A 22,167-nucleotide genomic window follows, 5' to 3' on the forward strand; every position below is an offset into this window, starting at 1 on the left:
ACCCAGTAGCTGCTACTAGAAGGGAAAGAAGGTGGGACGCTTTGACCCCTGCTGCGCCGTCAGTGCTGAGATGATTCTAGCAAAGTGGCAGCAGAACTGCACTGATCAGAAGCTGAAGGCCTTGTTTGGGGCAGCTATTGTACTTCGCACACTCAGGGGCCCAGAGAAGCAGCCCTTGGAGGCAACCTTGGACCAGAAAGACTTTTTTTTTTTTTTTTTTTGCAAATAATTGCTTTAAATAATAATTAGCTGAAGCATCAGATTTCTCCGGGCTTTGAGTCCCAGCTCAGCTGCTTTCACTTGACCCCTAATTCTCCCTGGTGTAATTAAACCAGCGAGAAGGGGCAGCCGCTAAGGAAGGTGGTTGTGGTCAGCAGTGGTGTGAAGAGCAGATTGCAGAGTGAAAGGAGGGGGCTGCGTTTGTGCCACATATGATCTTGGAAAATCCCAGCTCCTGCTCCCTGCTGCTAAACACACAAAGTTACAGAGAGGAGCTAGCAGGCAGGGAGGTCCCTACGGACATATACCAATGCCAGAACTCCCTTGCGCTCTCCAGCTCTGGGGTCTCTGGTGCTCCCTGGTGCATTAAGATCACTAGCACTAGGACTGCATGTCACAGCGCACCCTACAGTAAAAGCAGCAACTGGCCCACACGTAAGGCTCCTGCAGGAGGCCTCATCCCGCTCCTGGCCATGCTCCCTTGCCCCAAGGGGAGCGGTTGAAGGGGCAGGCGTGGTTCACACCGCAGATTCCCTTTCAACTAGGGTAGGCTTTTCTCTGAGCTTGGGAGCCAAGGCCTGATGGTGTTTTCTGAGGCGTTTGCTCAGCCGTTTTGAAAAGAGGCAGGCTCGGTTGTTGTGTCTTGCGAGGCCGCGTTCCCTGAAGGTCAGCTTCCCTACCGTGTGCATCTGCTGCAATCTTTCATTAGCCACCCCTCCGCCCCCGAGTCTCATGGGTAAGCAGTACGATTGCTCCCTCTGTGCTAAAGCCAGACAAGCTTCCTCGGCAGCTCTGCGAAGCATCTCCTTCCCTTCCAAACCTGGGTCCCCACTCAGTTCTGCTGAGGCACCTCAGGCCTTAGCTAAAACAGCCACTGCTCTTCCGCATGTGAAAATTGCAAATACAGTCTGCCTGCCCTTCCAAAGAGTCGTGTCGTACTATCTGAACAATCCCCTCACTATTACTGGTATTACAGCAGTTCCTGGAAAACCTGACAGCTCAGAGCCCCAATGTGCAAGGTGCTGTACAAACCCACAACTGGAATTCTGCTCTCCAGCACTATAAAGCGGCTACAATACACCTCTCTTCTACTTCTCATGGGGGCTGACTTATGCCACTGACTCAACTAGTGTTTCAGATGGCTTTGTGCCAGAGTCTCAAGGTTTGCTTCATGGGATTGATTCTCAGCACCATCAGCTGCCCACAACCCCAACTAACGCCGGGAGTTGCAATTGCTCAGCACCTCTGAAAATAATCAGGCCTCACTCTTGAAGCACAATCCCAGAAAGCGCCAATGCCGTGATTGTGTCTTTCATGTAATAGGGACCCTTGAGTATGCACTTAACTACTACAGTGACTGGGATTCGAGAAGCACCGAAGAGCCCGGCTTCGTTATTGCCAGCACCATTCATAGAGGAGATGCTTCAATAGGTAAGTGAGAATTTACTGAGTTCCAGGTGGGGCTGGTAGCACAGTCCTTCTTCTTCTAAGACCTTCTTTTCTGTTGCTTGTAACTTTGCCAAAGTTGAATTGTTCAGGCTGAAATTTCCCATGCAGCATGTCTGCCTCAGGTGGATTTGATTTTTTTTTTTTTTTAAACTTTCAGCCAAAACAATGTAGCTGTTTCTGAGAACAAGGCGAGGGAAAAATACATTTTGCCCATGTTAAATTCTTGAGGCCTTTCCTTGGAAAAGCTCTAGCACCCCCATCATTTATAGCAGGGACTTCAAATTTGTCAGGTGAGTAGCCTTTGGGGCGGGAATGGACCTTTTGGGAAAATCCACCTGGATTTGGACGAGTTATAAGTGTTTGAAAAATTGGTTTGCTCATGCTTGGTAGAGGTCTGCTAAAGCTTCACAGCCAAAGTCTATAATTATTCCATCCTCACCGAGCACGCTCCCTTGTCACAGCTCCTAATACTCATGGACTGCACATGCACTGTCCCCACAGAGCCACCAAGTCTGCTCCAGCCCAGTGCTACAGGGGCTCAAAAGGAATGACTGCAAAGCCTGGCATGGAATCCCACACTCCTGAGCCGCACCCTCTCTCTGCTGTCAGCAAATACCTGTGAAACCCACTGGCACAACGTTCTCCCATCCCACACGGAGAACGACAACCTACAATTGCTATTGGGTTACGCTGGTAGCTCAAGTCACAGAGGTTGGTGCAGTGGAGGTAGACGTTTCAATCCTGCTGAAGACCCATGCGGGTCCCAACATGATGGCAGGTGCTGGAATTTTTTTCAGATTGCTTTTTTTTCAACTCTCTCACACACCCTATCTTAAAAGAACATCCAGGTTGCAAAGTCAAGCACTCAAAAATTAGGTAATACCATAATTACGGTTGTCTGTGCACCCTTAATTAAGCCCCCTTGTGCATATGCATGACAAGTTTTCAATTATGGAATCACATCCCAGTTTTTCCACAGGACGGCTGCCTCATTCAGTGCCCAAGATAAGACCTGCCTTGTGGATGACGTAGGCTGCTATCCATAGGATCCCAGCCTCGTTTGCTGCAGAAGTTAGTAGGGAAGCAATGGATGAGGCTAAGGTGACCAGACAGCAAGTGTGAAAAATCGGGACGGGGGTTGGGGGTAATAGGAGCCTATACAAGAAAAAGGCCCCAAAATCAGGACCCTCCCTATAAAATTGGGACATATGTTCACCCTAGATGAGAAAGGCCAATGCAGGAAGAAAAGGAAAGTCTCATGGTTAACTGTTGAAAGTTGCCTGGGAGAACTGGATTCTATCCTTGTCTCTGCCACAGAGTTTCTATGCGTGGCTACACAAGTCCCTTAAAACAAACTTTTCACAGGTGGTCACTGGTTGTGCATGCCTCATTTTCTGGAGGTCTGGCTTGAGACCCGTGGGCCTGATTTGTAGAAGTGCAGAGTCCTCGGAGCAGCAACTGAAGTCAATGGGAGCTATGCTATACTCTGAAAAACCAGGTCCTAGGCATCTCAAACTGGGTACCTAAAATCAGCGGATACTTTTCACCTTAAACTCTGCCTCAGCTCCCCACCTATAAAATGGGGGCTAGCCCTAGCCCAACACCTCCATCTCCCGGGAGCATTGTAAAGATTAATAAAGGAGTGTTGGTGAAGCACTTAGATACTAGTGATGTGTGCCAGAGAAGAGCCCATGGGGAAATTAATAATTCTGTCTTCAGAGCAGGGTTTGAATAGCGCGCAAGGAGAAAACCAAATACTGACTAGCTGCTTACTGGCTGAGACCCATCGGTCCTGCGCGCTGAAAGAGCCAGGGGTCCTGCGGGGGAAAAAACAAAACAGTGGTTGATCACAGAATTAAAAACTTATCATGCATCTATACACAAGGGTACTGAATTAAGGCTGCAAAAGCACCTTTAATCTGGCCTTGCCTACCTTGTGAGTGCTTGACCTTGCAACCTTCATTGTTTTTTAACCTAGGTTTGTGTGTGTGTGTGTGTGTACGTACCTTGGTTCTCTAATTCTACTTCCTAGAAAATGAGCTGAGGGGAGCGGGATGAATTAAATGTACTGACAAGATAGGGGAGAGCACACCGTCTCTGCACAAGCCGCACAGCAAGCTCTCTACCGCATTACTGCTAAGCCTCTCATTGTGAGGGCGTGCATGCTAAAGTGCACTGAACCTGCAGCTTCCACAGAGCAGCTGGAGAGTGGGGGATGCTGGAGGCACTGAGCCTTTGAAATGCCCGGCTAATCGTTCTGGATTCGCCTGTTAATTATCCACACAAAGCTGTATGTCTGCTTAATGGGACCGGGGACTGTTCTCTCCTCCTGGAGAGGGGGGAAAAAAATTCACTCCCTAGGGAAAAGAGGAGGGAAAAAATCAATGTAACCTCCCCACCCAAACAAAGCTATTTACCTGGCATGAGGAGCAAGTCCCTCAATAGGAAGATGGGGCGTGCAGTGACAATGCCTCAACTCAAAAAGTCAGTTTAACCCTTCCCGCTCCCATCCACAAAACAGTACACGGAGAGAGCAACTGGGCCCTATTGTCTTGGTTTGATTTAAAGAAGCTATGATCATTGCGTAGCTTAGACCAGACACCAGGGAGTGTGTTACTGAAGCTAGTCACTGAGGCCACGTCTCGACTAGGGAAAAAAGGGGGTTGATTTCTTTTTAATGTTTGCGCCCGCACGCTGCACCACAACCCCCCTATAGCTAGGTAGTAAAAGCCCTGCCAAATCAAGGCAAGGGACAGTTTTACCTCAGCGTGGCCCGTAGGGGTAGAAACCTTGGGTGCGGGAGAGAGAGGAGGACGGGTACCCTGAGCTAAGACAGCACTTGCCTTGTCTGTACAGGGATTCTATTACCTATGTCTCCCCTCTGCCCATGGGCTGCGCCAAGAATTGCAGCAGTACAGGGTTTGGAAAGCCAGGGCTTGACAAGAGCGTGGAGTCCCAATGTAAATGCTTTCTGATGCCTGCTCCCCTCATCCCATGGCCATTTTTGCCTGATTTTAGAGCCAAGTCTAGCGCTCCCGATGAGGCTGGTTGTGTTTTTTTGTAAACCCCCCTCTCCCCCCGGTAGTATGAATTCACATTTCCCTATTTTTCACTTGCTTTTTGGTGCTCAGGGACCCTTCCCCCACACATTTATGGGGCTGAAGCCAAATGAGAAACGCCCAGCAAAAGGACTGAGAGACGAGAGTCAGGGAAGTCTCCCACAGTTCCCTGCCTCCAACCCTCTCCCTGCTCTTCCTGTCTCAGTCTGTCACCAGGCTGCCAATATGGACATTTCCTCTTTCATTTCCTGTTTCTATTTTAAAACATTCACATCACAAAACAGCCAGAGCATACAGGTCAATATGGCTCTGAAAATCCAGATAGGCCAGAGCAGGGGTTCTCAAACTGGGGGTCGGGAGGTTATTGCATGGGGAGGGGGGGGTTTCGCGAGCTGCCAGCCTCCACCCCCAAGCCCAGCTTCACCTCCAGCATTTAAAATGGTGTTAAAGATATAAAAAAAAAGTGTTTTTGATTTATAAAGAGGGTCGCACTCGGAGGCTTGCAGTGTGAAAGGGGTCACGTCCAGTACAAAAGTTTGAGAACCACTGGGCTAGAATGTGTCTACACATGCTCAGTCCGTTTAGTGATTAGTCCCGCTTCACACAGCAATGAGAGAATGGAAGCCATTTTATATCCCATTCTCGTTTTCCTTTTAGGCTTTTGGAACACATTAAGCTTTTACAAGAGGCCCGGATGTTTTGCCGACTTAACTTTTAGAGTGGTTAAAAACTGTGACTGAAATCTGGTTCGAGAATTGTGGTTGGTCTCCCCTTTCTACCCATTGTCGCCTATAATTACCCTCAAACTCAAACCAACAAGCTTCTCGTGGAAGGGACACTGAATTAGCAATGAAAAAGCAGAGAAGTGAAAGCCAGAGTGCACAAAATTTATTTACAAAAAATTCAAATTACAATATGATACAGGGACTTTTTACACACAGAATTAGAACAGTTTTCTACCAGAGGGTAAAGAAAAATATTTTTTTTTTTTAATAAACGACCTATTCATTTTCAGCTATTGTTATACAAAGTCGCGGAACATGCACAATCTGTCTTTACAAGGTTGGGTTGTTTTAATATAATGTTTTGCTAAGTGCAAATACCAAATTTCTCTCTCCACCTTTAAGGCAAGTAAAATAGGACACTGCAATTAATCATAAAAAGTACCAGTCATAACATCGATGTGGGCCCACAAGACACACCTCCCCGTCTCCCTTTGAAGAACATTGGGGTTTCAAAGGGGGCAAAGGGTATGTCTACACTGTGAAAAGGCCTGCAGCAGCAACTTTCAGAGCTCGGGCTCTCGGGGCTCCAAACAGCAGTGTAGATGTTCAGGTGCGGGCTGGAGCTTGGGCTCAGAAACTCAGTGAGGGAGGAGGGTCTTAGATCCTGGCCTCCAGCCCATGTCTGAACAGGTACCCTGCTATTTTGAGCCCTGAAGCCCGTGTCAGTTGACCCAGGCTCTGAGACTTGCTCAAGGGTCTTATTTTGCAGGGTAGATGTACCCATAAAAACACCAGGTAAGTCCAAAACATGGCATTTTCTGTTTTTAATTGCGCAGGAAATGGTTTGTTCTTTAAGCCGAGAAACATCCCCATTAACCCAACTGATGCTAGAAGACAATGGAGGGCTCTAAAATCACCAGTTAGGATGACAGGGAAGGAGAGGCCCCACATTTCTCTGCAGGGCAATTCCTAGTCCAGTTTTTCCTTTGTGACAGGAGCCCCAGCACAGAGCCGGAAAGGACCGAAAGGTGAAATGCTGGGTGAAGAGCTGATCTGATCTCTCCAGATTCTGAAGCTACCCACAGGACTTGATGGTGGTTTCATACAATGGGCACTGATTTCTCTCCTCGCAGACACAAAATGGGCCCTCACCATTGTGACAGGGGAAAGAATTCTCTCCTTCCCCTCAGCAGGGCCGCCCTAGGACCTCCAATGGAGAGAGATATCAAGCACGCACAAAGTACAGGAACATGTCAGCGAGGACTCACCACCACCACACCTTCCCCAAACACTACCTAGGGGGGACCCTGCTTCCCTTTGGCATGGAGATGGGAAAATCAGGCTTGCCGTGCGCCATACAAAGTTTGCTCATGTAGTAGGAACCAGTGCTTACCTTTAACAACGATTAAAAACTGGTCAAGTACAGACACAAGACCTCCCTTGGTTACTCTGCCTACTGCCTCTCCTCCCATTTCCAGCCTTTCCCTGCGCAGGCAAATATATATATAAAAGCCAGGAGTTTGAGCCAGGCCATTATTTTTGTTAATGGTCTATACTCTAGGGTTTCAATATGGCTGTGTGCAAATGGCCACATCACTTCTAATTTTGCACGGTGATAAGCATTTGCTAGTCTATGGTCAAGCACTGAGGCTGAAATTCGCTTGAGTGATTGGCACAGTACAGTAGAATCCAAACGCTCATGCTGTCCAAGCAGTTTTGCTGAACTCCGACTGACACAGGGGAACTAAAAAAAAGTAGTAACTACCGTATAAAATTGAATCTTTCCACCCAAATTGGCAAGACACCATAAAATTAAACCTAACAAAAATTACAGAGAGTTGGTACCACCATCCACTTCAAAGATATGGCTCAGTTGAGAGTGGTGGGTCTGGTTGTTTCCAGCTCTTTACTGTGGTGATAGACGTTCACTACAGGAGTTTATTGTATCTATGGAGAGAGATGCGCACATATGGCCAAAGATTCATAACCTCACATTTTTAACTGGCGAGTGCTTCCTGCTATGAAACCATCCCCGAATAGTCTCTTCTACTGTAACTGCACATGCAGGAATAGGGGGAAGTACAGGGAAAAGCAATTTATATTTAACTGGATTTGAAGGAACAGTAATTGTGCTTGATAAGCAGAGTATTCGAGAGTCCTTGTGCAACACACTTGAAGAATGAAGGACACAGACTCCCCAAAGGCACTGGGTATTAGAATTAGTACCTGCTTCATCTGAGGCTTTCAAAGAGCAATTGCTTTATTTAGGAAGTACGTGAATGGCGACGAGGAGGCGGCAGACTCACTCCATGGGCCAGGTTTGTTTGGATAAAGGCCACAGCAATGGTTTGGAAAGCCATCAAGATTTCCCATTCTCCTGTTCCTCAAATACTTCTATTAGCTGTACCAGCACCACCAGCATGCTAAGGTGACCACCAGCATCCTGCCAGGGGAAGTACTTTCTTCAGATGGCCTTTAGGATGTCAGCTGAAGCCAGTTCCTAAGCCAACAAGCTGTTTCAGCTACAGTGTTCTCCTCACCCACAATGAGGAACTGAACCTCACCCCTTCCAACAAGATTCCAGATAAATTTCTTATCAGACTGAGGAAGTCTATGAGATGAGCATTTTGCAAAGGCAGCAGCCCTTCGTCAGATGTTCTATGCTGCTTAGAGATGTAGCTGTTAGCAATACGTCTGAAGCATCCTACAGGAGACACCGACTGGGCTCTCCTGTACCCATGTTCATGCTGCTTTGTTTCTATTACTTATTTTTTTTTAAAAAACCCAACCCTCCCAAGGGACTTGACCCCTTTTTTCTTTACACTTTGTAAAACCAGATAATGTACTATCCAGTAACAGGGGTCAGGGCTTTTCTACTCATGTCTCTCAGGATAAAATGAAGGGCCAGCTGACAAAGGCAAAATTCACCCCACCCTGGCACTCCTGGATGCCTGATTGAACTACTTCCTTAAGACCCAACATCATGCCTCTAGCCTCCAGACTCCTCCTGAAATACATTAGCCTTATTCCTTAATGGGCTAGATCGGTCACAGGATAGCATGCGGAGCACCATCTCTGGAGCGAGAGCCGAGGTGGATTGGCAGCCCGGGGCACTACTCCTCAATTCAATTAGACGAGACACAAAGCTAAGCTCCACCTCCAGTGCGGGCACTGACCGGTTAGAGGGAAGGCAGGATCTCCGCTCTGTGCACGAGGCGCGGGAGGGATGGCACGTTCCAGGCATGTTCTTGAAGCAGGGTATGATGCGGAGGGACTCGCTCTGCATACACAGCTGCCTCCGCGCTGTGGGAGCCTCTCGAAGGAGAAGGCATGTGGCCGAACCCTTTCAACCGAACTACTGAGAAACTGCGGAAAGTGCACACACCCAATCTGCCCTCCATCCCTGTCTCAAACACGGTGCGTCAACAGACCTGCCCATGGCTACTGAGGGGATCGTTCGGTATAAGGTGCAGATTTAAACCTGAATAAAAACCAGCTGAGCAGCATTCGGTAACCCACTACGTCCCCTAGGTTATTTTTTAAATTAAGAAGTCTTAGCAGCAATGTCAACAAATAGTTAACGGTGTGGTTATTAACGCTACGTGGGCAACAGCACTTGACAACCCGGAACAAACAATTAACAGGGCATCTCTCAGCCTATACATAACACCTGGGCGTGGAGAAATTGTATCAGCTCCCAAAAGTATGAAAACATCCACTGTGCAAGGTCCTCCTGGAGACAATCCCCCTACTGATAGCAATGTCCTCATCGCAGTCCAGCCAGGTATTGCTCGCTGCCATATTCCTCCCGAGAGTACATGCTACCCATGACAGCACAGGCAGCCACCCTCATGTGCCCTCCTCCTGGTGCCTCCTGCCGCTGCCAGTCACAGACTTCACAGCGCCCTGGTTCACTGCCTGCTCAATGCTCAAAGAGACGCTGCTTGCAGAGAGGGACTATGGAGAGTAGCAAGAGGGCAAATCTGACACAATAGAGAGGCAAGGCAGACACCTGTAAAGAAATCCGGGGTGTTAACTTGCAGGGAGGGAAATCAGAAGAGGGGAGATTAATTTGATCTGGTTCCTAACAACAACAACGACGAATACCAGTTTGGGGGACAACTGTGTGATGAAGTGGTTGGTTTTTTTAACTAGATGACCGCATTTATGGAAGGATATTCTGATAGTCTCATCCTCCACCCCCTTTTTTAAAAAAGCTCTGTTCCTACCAGTCACTACAGGAAGTGTGCGTGTGTGTGTGTTGGGGGAAGGTTTGTGCCTGCAAAGCTGTAGCTCTGGCATAAAACTTACCCATTTGACATAGGCAGCGTCAAGCCTTCCGCCCCATCCTTCTCTTCTATCACATCCCTCACTTGGCTTGTTCGTCTGCAGCCAGACCACAATGCTGTCCCAGAGTCACACACTGCTCCCAGTTCAAGCCAGCCAGAGGCTGCTCCTTAACTCAGGTCACAGGGAAAGCAGGAGCGAGCCTGATTGCCTAAAGGAGTTTGCCCCATTGCTTCTTAAAGGAAAACTGTTTCTCCTAAGCATCCCTTTGGCTAAGCTCAGCAGTATTACAGTTTGAAGTCTTCCCAAGCTGATTAAACGGATTTTTTCAGAAGTTTATTAAATGTGTCGAAAGGGGTATTTTGCTGCTTACCCTAGAACTGGAGATGTAATTTCCAGCTTGGTTAGACATACCCGCACCACCTCTGATTGAGGTACTGTAGCATGTGGCACGAGCAGCAGGATGGGCGAGCGGCTCAGAGAACGCTCCCATCCGAGACTCTAGACGTGCTCGGGCAGCCCATTACTCATGCTGCTGTGGCTACATTGCCATTTTTAGCGCACTAGCTTGATGAAGCTAGTGGAGGTATGTCTACACCGACTGGAAAGTACGCCTCCCGCTCCAGACAGCATCTCTGCAAATCAGTTTCCAGCCCATTTTAAAGTGATTTAAACAGGCATGAAAAGCTTTGGGCCCAGGGTTTCAGAGCTGGATGTGTGCACAGTGTATGTATACAGCTACCAGGCTTGCATGCACAGCAGCACTAAGGGTACGCGATGGGTTACTGCAACGGGGGGCATGCAGTTTAGCCCATATGCAACTCTGAATCTGGGCCTTCATGTTTATCTTCTGAACAATTTGTGCGTTTCTACCGACTGTTATAACCAAGGTTTTCATAAATGACTAGTGATTATGCGTGCCCAACTTGAGACACTGAAAAGGGCCCTGTGTTTCAGGAAGTATTGGCCACTCGTCCTCTGAAAAATCATGCCCCTTTAAGGTGTCTCATGCTAGGCACTCCAAATCAAGCATCAAGCATCACTTCTGAAAGTTGTGGCTTACAATACTACGCCAGTGGTTTGTAGCCTCTTTCTTTGAGCTGCTATGCAGTGGCATGAATGGTACTTCGCAGCAAGATGGCTTCTGCCTCCTAGCACTGGACTCTCACCAGGACTGGCACTTCAGGGCTATTGCAGATCACAGTAAAAATTTGGGACTATTCTCTGAGGGATAATCAGTCCTGATGCTCAGATTCACCCCTTATCCCCAATATTATCCAGGCGTGAAGGAAGACACAGCTGAAATCTTTTTACCAGGATCTGAATAATTTCAAGCTTCCCCACCTCACCTTCCCTTCCAGCTAGCCTTTGCATTAGAGAGAGGGGGGCTGCTTTTGCAGACAGGAAGGTAAGTTTTTGGCACAAGGGGTGGGCTGAATGGCTACATCCCCACATAGCGTCACTTCCCTCTCAACGGTTGACTGAACAGCCTTTGTGAAACAGAAAGGCCCTCGGAGATCCCCTGGCCTGAACTGTGCAGCCTCTTATTGCTCTAAAGGCTGGGCAGCACGTCTAGAAGATTCAGGAGAACCAAATATTGAATTACAAAGATTTAAATACTGTGTGTGTGGGGAGGGGAATCTAGATCTGTTTGCATCTGGCTGAAATGATGGGGGACAGAGGCGAGGGTGGTGGTGGGGCCAATGTGGCTTCTCCCTGCAGACTCCATTACTAGTGCTGTTTGAACCAGATCAGAACCGATGCCGAGGCTGTGGACCAAAGTGCATAGGCAAGTTGTGCTCCAGCTGAACATTGATCTGGGGGAAATCGTAGTTCACCCGCATGTTAGGCAGTGGGGGCACGTATGGGGCAGGGATGGGTCCTATGTTCAGGGGTATGTTGTTGTACAGCGGGCGGACAGGAGGCAGCGGGAAGGGTGGATGCACAAAGGGATAAGGGGGCATTCGGGGCTGATGGAGGTTCTGAGGGACTGGTCTTGGGATGACTTCAACTCTCTGGATTTTCTCCACAGGCTTTTCCACAGGAGGGCCGATCCTCTTGAAACTGCTTTCTGCAAAGAAATTAAAAAGAAATTAGAAAGACCCCAGGCTGGAGCAGAAACTCCCTCCTCTGTTCACAGGGAGGTTCTTCAGTTCCAGCTGTGGGACTGTGTGCTGTTCGTGTAAAGAGCGACTTTGAGCTCTAGCAAGAAGCAAGCATGGTGCGGACAGGCACAGCTCTACCACTGCATTTGGATTCTTGGCTTGCAGCACTTCCACCCTTCTAGCACTGAGGTTATGGGCAGAGGCTTCCAGTTGTGTCAACTCTGATGGCAGCAGGGAGTAACCCCTGGCTCAAGAGAGAACAGTTACGGACCTACAGCAACTGCGATTCTCCAAGATTTAGTCAGCGTTGATCCCACTGTTGGTGCCCATGTACCATGTGAGAATGGATATTTGAGTAGCAGTCTATCAGGGCTAGGCATGCACCCTGGACCTCTTCACCAGGGCATAAAGGGTGGAGTGGCCACTGTCCTACCTCAGCCAGCACTGGCTTTGAACTGCAAGGGCTCGGAGGACCCTGAACAGCCGGGATGGAGGGTGTGATTTCCTGCAATATCTTTGGGAGATCTTTGAGTATTAAGTTTATGTATCATTGTGGGCCAGGGATTGTATGTAATTCCATAGGGGAGGATGAGCACAGCTCCTCCATAAACTAAGACCAGTGGGGAGTGATTATGCAAATTCACTCAGGTTGTAACACCACCAGAGAGGTACCACCACCTGGAGAGACTCACATATACTAGTTCAAATTGGATTCTCCAGAAACCAACAGACAAAGGACTTCTTAATAAACTGACTCAGGGCCTGCTTTCTGATCCAGCAAAGGGGCAGGACCTTCTGTTCAAGGGTGCTCCCCATCCTGCCTGGGAAGGGTCGTAAGGCCTTTGGCCTATTGAGGCCCCCTGAGCCTGATGGGTGACCTCTGGGGAGCTTTTAGATAAGTGCAGGAACTTTGTTTCTAATATGTTTTACCTGAAGTGCTTTCACTTTACAAATAAACTTTCTGGCTTATAAAAAAACGACATGGTAACTCATGGCTGCAGGTGACTACGCTGTTTATAAGCCTTCCAAGAGAAAGCAAAGTGCAGACGCTGGCCTGTTTAGGCGGTCTGGTCTGGCTTGGCTTGCTGGGGATATTACAGCAAGGCAGAGAACAGTGAAAGACCTTGGTCAGGAGGGAGAGAGCCCAAGAGAGGTGATGGCTGAGGAGCCAGGGCGGGTACCTTTACTGTGGTAGATCAAGAGAGGGCAATGCAGGTGCAAGTCCCCTGAACTATGGCACAGGGATCCACACTGACAACAGCTTGAAGAACTACGGTTACGAGAGGGAATTAACCATTCTCTCTTCTTTGAGAACCTGTCAGCGTGGATCCCACTGTAGGTGACTGGCAAGCAGTATCCTCATTGGACGGTGGGAGTGAGGAGTATCAACTGGATCAGTGGAACAACTGAAGAATTACTCTGCCAGACTTGGCATCTGCCCTGGCAGCATGTGCATGAGCAGGGCATAGCATTTCACAGAAAGCTCAGAAGGGTACTCCACGTAGGAGCCTTGCAGATCTCAGATTACCACTTTCTGAAGCATGAGACAGATGCGGCCTGTGCCTTGGTGGAGTGCACTTTGATGTTCAGAGGGAGAAGCACTCCAGCCAGCTGATAGCAGGTGGAAATGCACTATGTTATCCACACGGAGATTCTCTGGGATAAGATGGGATGGCTGTTGGATGTGTCAGAAACAGCCACGAAGAAGCGGGAAGGCAGCCTTGGTCCTATGAAGGTCTGTAACACTTTGGATAGGTCCAGGTGTGAATTTCTTTTCTCCCGGTATTGAGTATGGCTTGGGGAGAAGACTGGCAAGGTAATGAACTGGTTCAAGTGAAAAACTGAGAACACCTTCTCACTACAGAAGAATGTTTAATGTGGTCTGGTCAGGAGAGCTTGAAGTTCACTGATTCTGAATTGAGGAAATGACCACTAGAAAGACCATCCTGAAGATAAGGTTGGGTATGAAGCATTCCGACAGCCAGTCATCCAAGTACGGGTAGATTCAGATTCCCTGCCTCGATAAATGCGCTGCCACTCCTGGCAGACATTTTGTGAATACACTGTGCTGTGTAGAGTCCGAAGGGCAGAACCCCGTATGGATAATGATTGGGCCCCACTGAGAATCTGAGGTACTTCCTGTGGGCCAGATGGGTCGCTACGTGGAAGTATGTATCCTGCAAGTTGGTAGCCATGAGTCAGTCTGGAACTTGGAGAGACTGAATGATGGCGGCAAGCCATTGGGCAGGTCTACACTACAGCTGGAATCGACGCTGAGAGATCGATCCACTGGCAGGCGATTTAGTGGGGCTGCCAAATCGACTGCAGATCGCTCTCCAGTCGACCCCTGTACTCTACCCCCTACGAGAAGAGTAAGGTAAGTCGACTGGAGACTTTCTCCCGTCGATCGACCCCGCAGTAACTCGACCTAAGGTACATCAACTCCAGCTATGTTATTCACATAACTGGACTTGCATAGTGTAGGTTGACTTACCGCAGTAGTGTAGACATAGCCTTAGTATCCTGAACCTGAGAGACTGTATGTGTATTTGTGGAGTCTCCTTGGGTTTAGGATAGAACACAGTTGTCTTCTCAACCCCCTCCCTTCAGAATAAGGAAATGAGTAGAGGCCTCTTCCCCTGGATTCTGTTGGAACCTCCTCTGTGGGCTCCTAGATCACTGGTTCTCAAACTTTTCGGCATCCTGCCCCCTTTTTAATTTTCGAGAAACCCTCACGCCGCCCACCTCTCCTTTAGCATCATCCAACCCCCCTTTAAACAAATTCAATTAGTAATTTAAACCCCCTGCTCCTTGTCCCCTGATCACCCCCTCCCGGGACCCCACATCCTATCCAACCTTCCATGCTCCTTGTCCCCTGTGTGCTGCAGGATTCTGGCTTGTCCACTAGCAGGATCTTAAAGCGAAGTCTCTCCAGGGTCTGAAGAGACCTCCATGGATTGTTCCAGAAGCTGGAGTCTGAGCCATGCATCTCACACACCCTCAGGGAAAGTGACAGGCACAGGGAGCATGTGCTAGGTATGGCGACTCTAGACAGAAGGCGTGCTCACTGTGTCTAGCTTTGAAAGGGATCCAGCGGTTTGCAAACTGTGGGTCGGGACCCCAAAGTGGGTCACGACCCCGTTTTAATGGGATCCCCAGGGCTGGTGTTCGACTTGCTGGGACCTGGGTCTGAAGCCAGAAGTCTGAGCCCCACCGCCCAGGGCTGAAGCTCTCAAGCTTTAGCTTTGCCCCGTTCCCCCCGCCCGGGGTGGAGGGACTCGGTCTTCGGTCCCCCTTCCCAGGGTCGTGGAGTAATTTTGTTGTTGTTGTCAGAAGCGGGTTGCAGTGAAATGAAGTTTGAGAAACCCTGCATTAGCCCATCACAGGATGGGCAGGACTTGAAGCCTACAATTTCGAGTTTGCCATGCTAAGGAGCCCTGTGGGAGATGTGTGGGTGTACAGAGGGTCTAGCCATCAATATGTGGTCCAGACAAGTCGATAGGATTACAGCGGTTGAAGATAATAAAAGTTCTGAATAGTTCAGGTTTACAGAAAATTTAGTCAAAGCTTCCAACGAGCAGGTCAGGCACTTGCTAGGTTTTGTCTTGCTGCCAAGGGCTGTAAGAGGGAAATGGGAGAGAGGTAGTGTCCACCCTGCCCTGTATGCATGAGGAACGCACATGTTCAGCCCTGCTAACACTGCTCCTCAAATTTCCGGTCTTGCATGCATGAGGCACATGCAACCCTAAAGTAGGATCTACAGACACATACTCTGCAAAGAACACTGATTTTTAATTACCTCCTTTGTTGGATGACAACAACTCTCAGAGAGCTGCTCTGGTTTTAGGAGGTGCTGAGAGGCACTGGCATGCCTATTAGAGCTTTGCAGAGAAGAGCATGGCATATCAGCATTACACTGTTTTTGAATCTGTAGCTGTCAGATATCTAAGGAATTTTCTGCTCTTCCAGAGTCCCCTCCCAGCTGCTCCCAGAGAATATCTAAATACACAGGACTGTAGACTCCTCTCCCCTTCCAGACCCCAACCATATGGGTAGAACCCCCTAGGCTCCAGTGCAGGGAATCCCTCACCCCACACAACTGTCCAGGCCCTGCACAATTTAGGTTTGGACAATGGGAGTACAAGGGGAGGCCCTAGTTGGGAGACACTAGTTTTGTGGCTTTCCCTCAATTTGGTTCCTAATTCATCTTCATTTAGGTCTTCTGAACTTCCTCCATGGCTTCCTGCCTTTGTTTTCATTTAATTTTGAAGACCAGAATCTGTCAGAATTCAGATAGTTTAGTTAAAAGGCACAATAGATTTTTGGACCGAGAAGTCTGACTTTCCTCTCCCTCTTCCTCAGCCGTGAGGCGCCTCGGTTTTCTCTCCCACACTGTCCAAGAACGGGCGAGTGGCATAGTCTCCTGCCCTGAGTGGCCCACAAGCTGGAGCAACGGTGAGGCACAGACATTTTCAACCAGTGTCATTTAGGCCTGTTCTGACCCCCCCCAGGGTTAACGGCTTCAGCTCTAGAAGACACCCCAGCAAAGATCCCTGCGCCCTGTCTATACTAGCATTTCCACCACTGGCAACGCAAGGGTGAAAATCCTTGCACAGAGACAACCTTTGGGGTCATATATTGTAGTCATCCCCCTTCTGGCTAAGGGCCAGAAAACATTTCCTTTAGAAACAACTGAAAACTCCTTAAGCTAAAGTGGTCACTTGAGAGACAGTGCACACCCTTCTGAGGCAATCCCAATATCTAACAAGATAAGAGGACCAGAAAACAAACTAGTTCCTGCACAGCAGATCAGAGCCATTACCTACTATGGACACAGGTAGGGCAGTTAGAAGTTTGTGTACAATATGAAACCAACAAACTTCTGTAGCAATACTCCAAATGAGATTTATGGGAGTGTTATTACAAGGGAATTTGCAAAGAGCCTGGCTTTTGAAGATGCAACTAGGGACCAGAGACTCACCAGCAGCTTAGAAGCTCTTGCTCTCTCCTGGTGCCTCTACAATCCACCCTGGATCGCCAGTTTTGTATGAGGGCAATTACATGACCTACCTCCATTTTTCTTCTTTTGCTCCTCTTCAGCCTCCTTCTGAATCTCCTGGATTATTTTCTCATCATCTTCCTAAATTACAAGGAAATAAAACAAACAAACAGGTTAATAAACCAGTTACTGTTGCAAATAGATCTCTGCATTTTGACCAGGGCTAATGCAGTTTTGTGTGCGTGTAAAGATCAGAGGCTCATTGTTAAAAGTGAATCTGGCACAATGGTCCTCTTGCAACCACCCTTGATTTTGTCAGAAAAGCATAATCAACAATAGCAGTACTGCAGTACAGGTTCTGTACAGAATCCAAACCTACTCCACAGAGAATAATGAAGAGCCATATGATTGCTTTTCAGCTAGATCAGTGTTAAAATTCACTAGCTTGACAAGCCAGAGTGCAGCAGCTAAACTCCCTCTCCCGTCCATCCGAAGAGTTGTTGGAGTGCTATTAATCTTTTAAAATGGCAATAGTCCATTAAATATTTACACTACATCAACAGCTCTAGAGTGGTGGGCCCAACAATTGGATTAACACAACTTAAATCCTGGCTCCAGTAGCTGAATGTTGCACTAATGAGTCCATTTAGATCTTATCTTGGATTCTGAGGACATGAATTCTACTGTTTTTTAAAGCCATCTACAAGTTACAGTAAGAATGTTCAGTTATATTATATCAAGGGATTTGCAGTATTGTTGTAACCATGTTGGTTCCAGGATATTAGAGAGACGAGATGGTCTGAAGAAGGGCTCTGTGAGCCTAGAAGCTTGTCTCTTTCACCAACAGAAGTTGGTCCAATAAGAGAGATTACCTCGCCCATCTTCTCTCTCTAATATAAAAAGGTTTGTGAGATCAAACTCAGGACTGAAAGTATCCCTCCACATCCAGCCAGCATGTGCAGACTGGGTCCTCCAATAACTTCTTCACCTCTTTTTCCTCCTCTTCAGCTTCCTCCTGAATCACTTGCATTACCCCTTCTGCACCTCCTGGATTTGCGATAGCCTTGTGAATCCTATACATTCAGACAGTTGTGGTGGCTAATAACCAGCATTTAGATAGACGGCCCTTTTCATAAAATGATCAAAACACTTTACAAAAGGTCGGTGTGAGTGACTCTAGAAGGTGGTGAGGTGATGGGGGCCGTAAGTACCTAGATAGATGAGAAAAGTGCATGAAGTGAGGGGAACTGATTCTGATACCCAGATGATCCCAATCAAGTTGATATAATTAATCTTCATACAAATCATTCTAATTTTAGTGTGAAAGCCAGGAATCATTTGGTTTGTTTCTTTTGATATCAACTATCCAGTTCTGCCTGTTCCATATCACTCTGAAAATGGCTTTTCCATTACAGAACAGCAAGCAAGAACTGTCAAAGCAAATCAGATCATGTCATCAAAGGGCCAATGAGATGGCTTCCTATTTGTGCCTAACAAAAGAACATTTGGGATATTTGATTGTAGAACCTACGTTTGTATTTATGGCCGTGATTCTCTTAACCATTCTTTGCAATGTTACATTGCGGTTACTTTCTACCAGCCATTGGAGGCTACCGAGGTGAAACACTGACCCCCGTCATTCTTTGAGAAGAGCAGGAAATAAGCATTCTGGCCAGCACCTCTTTCCTCAGCAATAGTTTTTAAGACCTAAGGCTGGGTTTGGGAACTACTGCAGGACACAGAATATCTGCATTAGTCAGAAAGCACTTGGGGGTCATTTGTGTAAGAAATAAAAGTTACGTTCTCTTCAACTGCTGAAGAGATTGCAGTTGGACATATGGGGAATTTCAACAGTGGATGCCTCACAATATGCCTGGCTCTAGTTAATTCTATCCATCTTATTTCCATTACTGCAAAACCCATACATTTTTTCTTGCAAATTTTTAATGTGGAAAATATCTTGTATTTTGGAAAGTGCTCTGGGACACTCCTGTGAAATATGCTAGGAGTGTGCACGTATAAAAGTGATTGTAAGTTTTGCCAGCTTCCAGATTCAGAGCTGGTCGTCCAGTACTTGTCTAGCAGCAATGGCGGCTAAACTTCTTCAGGGGGTGTTCATGGGTGGGGGGGGGAGGGAAGATAACCTAATTGTCTCTGGGAAACCTTATCCTAAGCTGAAGGATTATCAAGCCTAATCAAGCCTGATTCCTTCCCCCTCTTTGATTATTCTTCTGGGTCAGTGGTTAAATTTAAGTCTTTCCTAAACACTTTTTCAAAGGGGCTACTTCCACGGATTGCTAATGATAGTCTATATATTGCCATGAAAGTGCTGAAGTACAACTATTTTATGGAATAAGCTTACCATAAATCATGCACACGCTTCTAAATACCCTCCGAGTCTGAACTACAGATACCAGATTGCTCTTTTCCCTGGCTGGGAGAGTCCCAGAACACAACGTATAGTTAGGAACAGGCAAACAGAGTTCAGAGGCATATCCAGTGTTGAGTTTTTATCTTAATCTCTGGCCTAGAATTCTCAAGCTATCAGTATTTTCCATTTTCAGCTGGGTTAAAATACTATTGAAATAGCTGTTTCACCCACAGTATTTCCACTTCTTGGAACAGCTGCATCTGAAAATTTGTATACAAGGAACAGGTCACTACTTCTGCTAACCTTACCCTGCCCTCCACCCCCACAAAAAGGTATAGCCTGCACCTTATTTTATCCGAAGCAACACACCCACCCCTAACAACATGCAACTGATAGGAGCCGTTCTTCTGCATAGCAGCTCTCTTTCGGGTTTGGGGATAAACCCCTGGAATGCTCCCCCTGGAAGAGCTGGCTCCTGCCACGTACATCAGGGGTTCTCAATCTTTCTCTCTCCGAGGGCCCCCTCGACATGCTATAAAAACTCCAGGGCCCAGCAGGCGTGGGGGGGGCCTCGGGGCAGGGCCTTGGGCAAAGGCATAGTTTAGGGTTACCATATTTCAGCAAGCAAAAAAGAGGACGGGAGGAGCCCTGCCCTAGCCCCGCCCCTGCCCCTCCCACTTCCCGCCCCCCCAGAACCCCCAACCCTCCCCCCGTTCCTTGTCCCCTGACTGCCCCCTCCTGGGACCCCTGCCCCTAACTGCCCCCCAGGACTCCACTCCCTATCTAAGCCTCCCTGCTTCTTGTCCCCTGACTGCCCCAACCCTTATCCACACCCCCACCCCCAGACAGACCCCTGGGACTCCCACGCCCCATCCAACCACTCCCCACCCCCTGACAGCCCCCCCCAGAACTCCCAACCCATCTAAACCCCTCTGCTCCCTGTCCCCTGACTGCTCCGATCCCTCTCCACACTCCTGCCCCCTGACAGCCCCCCCAGAACTCCCAACCCATCTAAACCCCTCTGCTCCCTGTCCCCTGACTGCTCCGATCCCTCTCCGCACTCCTGCCCCCGGACAGCCCCCCCGAGAACTCCCAACCCATCTAAACCCCTCTGCTCCCTGTCCCCTGACTGCTCCGATCCCTCTCCCCACTCCTGCCCCCTGACAGCCCCCCCCCCCAGAACTCCCAGCCCCCTACCCCCCGCTCCTTGTCCCCTGACTGCCCCCTCCTGGGACCCCTGCTCCTAACTGCCCTCCAGAACCCCATCCCCTACCTAAGACTCCCTGTTCCTTGTCCCCTAACTGCCCCCTCCTAAGACCCCCCCCCAACTGCCCCCCAGGACCCTACCCCCTACCTGTACCCTGACTGCCCAAAACTTTCTCCACTCCCTCCAAAAAGCCCCCCCCCCGTTTCTTGACTGCCCCCTTCAGAACCTTCCTGCCCCCTGGCCCCCTTACCCTGCTGCTCAGAACAGGGTGTTGGGCTCTGTGCCAGCCGGACACATGGCTGAGCTCCCCAGCACAACAAAACCCGGTCCCTGGCCCTGCACAACAAAACCCGGTCCCTGGCCCTGCACAGTGCTGCCGGAGCCGGGCTGCAGGGGAGAGCTGCCGGCTCAGAATGCAGGGCGGATCCGGCTCCTCTAGAGCTGCTCCGGAGTCCAGCCCGGGACTTTCCTGCAGCCCTCCCAGCCGCTCGCTCTGCTCTGCCGGGGGAGGGGGGGAATCCCGGACATTTTGAGTGTTTTACAAATTCCCCCCGGACGCTATTTTTAGAACAAAAAGGAGGACATGTCCGGGTAAATCCGGACGAATGGTAACCCTAGCATAGTTTGACTTCTATGGGGGGGGGGGGTGAGGGGCCAGCGGGGCTTGAGCCACCTCCGCATAGCGGGGTCCAGGGAGGGAGCGCCACCTCCACCCACCAACTCACCTCAGGAGGCCACCCAGCCTGTCTGGGTTGGGGGGGCGGGAGCGGCGGGTGTGACCAAAAATTATAATTCAAAGGTGGGGGGCTTAGCTCAAAAAGTTTGAAAACTGCTTAGGGTGCAGGGAGGGGATAGCTAGGGGCTGCGTGCAGGCGGGGGGGAGGGGTACCTCAAGGTGCAGGGAGGGGGGAGCTGGGGCTGTGTGCACACAGGGGGTGGCTGTGGGTGCAGGGAGGGGGTGGCGAGGGGCTGTGTGCAGGCAAGGGGTAGCTCAGGGTGCAGCGAAGGGGTGGCGAGGGGCTGCGTAAAGGCAGGGGATAGCTGGTGCTGTGTGCAGGCAGTGAGATAGCTCAGGGTGCAGGGAGAGGGGTATTAGGGGCTGTGTGCTGGGAGGGCTCCCCTGCAGTCCCTGTTCCCGAAGGGGTCTGCTAGCCATAGAGCCAGGCCCCCCACCTAGGCAGCTCTTACTGGCTGCCTCTGCAGAAGCAAAGACGGCTGGGAGCTGAAGGAGGAGCTTCAACCCAGGGCACCAGCAGGAGATGAGGGAACGCTGCCCGCTGCCTGCTCCATGGCACCAGCTGCCCCGCACTGCCTGGCTTCCTGCCTCCGACCTGGCCAGGGGCAGGGAGAGGAGATGGGGCTGCCCCGGGACTGCCATGCTTTTGCGCTGGTGTTTGGGAAGGGAGGGGAGCACCAATGTCTTCCATGTCCCCAAGGCTTCTGCCTCACAGGGGGCACCAGAGATCGGGGCTTCAACCCCACGGTGGGCGCCAGTGATTGAGCTCTGGGTTTCAGCCACAGGGCCCTGCAGCTCCCTTGAAAGGGCCCACGGACCCCTGATTGAGAACCGCTGATGTACATGCAAAAAGAACAGGAGTACTTGTGGCACCTTAGAGACTAACAAATTTACAGCCCACTTCATCGGATGCATAGAATGGAATGGTTGGGTCATTACATTAATTTAATCTATTTCTCCATGTTAAGTTATCCTCACACCTTCTATGGGTCACTTCGATTATTACTTCA

At 49.2% G+C, this 22,167-nt stretch overlaps 1 protein-coding gene across 2 annotated transcripts in view; it reads right to left on the reverse strand.

The window, feature by feature from the left end:
* Positions 1–5,600: 5,600 nt before the first annotated feature.
* RNF216 (ring finger protein 216) overlaps positions 5,601–22,167 on the reverse strand; it is a 126,022-nt gene continuing 109,455 nt past the window's right edge. For both annotated transcript variants that reach the window (XM_054041502.1, XM_054041503.1), the window contains exons 16-17: positions 16,915–16,984; positions 5,601–11,810 (exon numbers count right to left, since the gene is read on the reverse strand). In XM_054041502.1, the coding sequence (XP_053897477.1) occupies positions 11,491–11,810; positions 16,915–16,984 (390 nt within the window). In that variant the 3' untranslated portion in view covers positions 5,601–11,490. The remainder of the gene's footprint in view (positions 11,811–16,914; positions 16,985–22,167) is intronic.

This window comes from Malaclemys terrapin, chromosome 10 (genome assembly GCF_027887155.1).
Source record: "Malaclemys terrapin pileata isolate rMalTer1 chromosome 10, rMalTer1.hap1, whole genome shotgun sequence".
Classification (NCBI taxonomy): domain Eukaryota; kingdom Metazoa; phylum Chordata; order Testudines; family Emydidae; genus Malaclemys; species Malaclemys terrapin.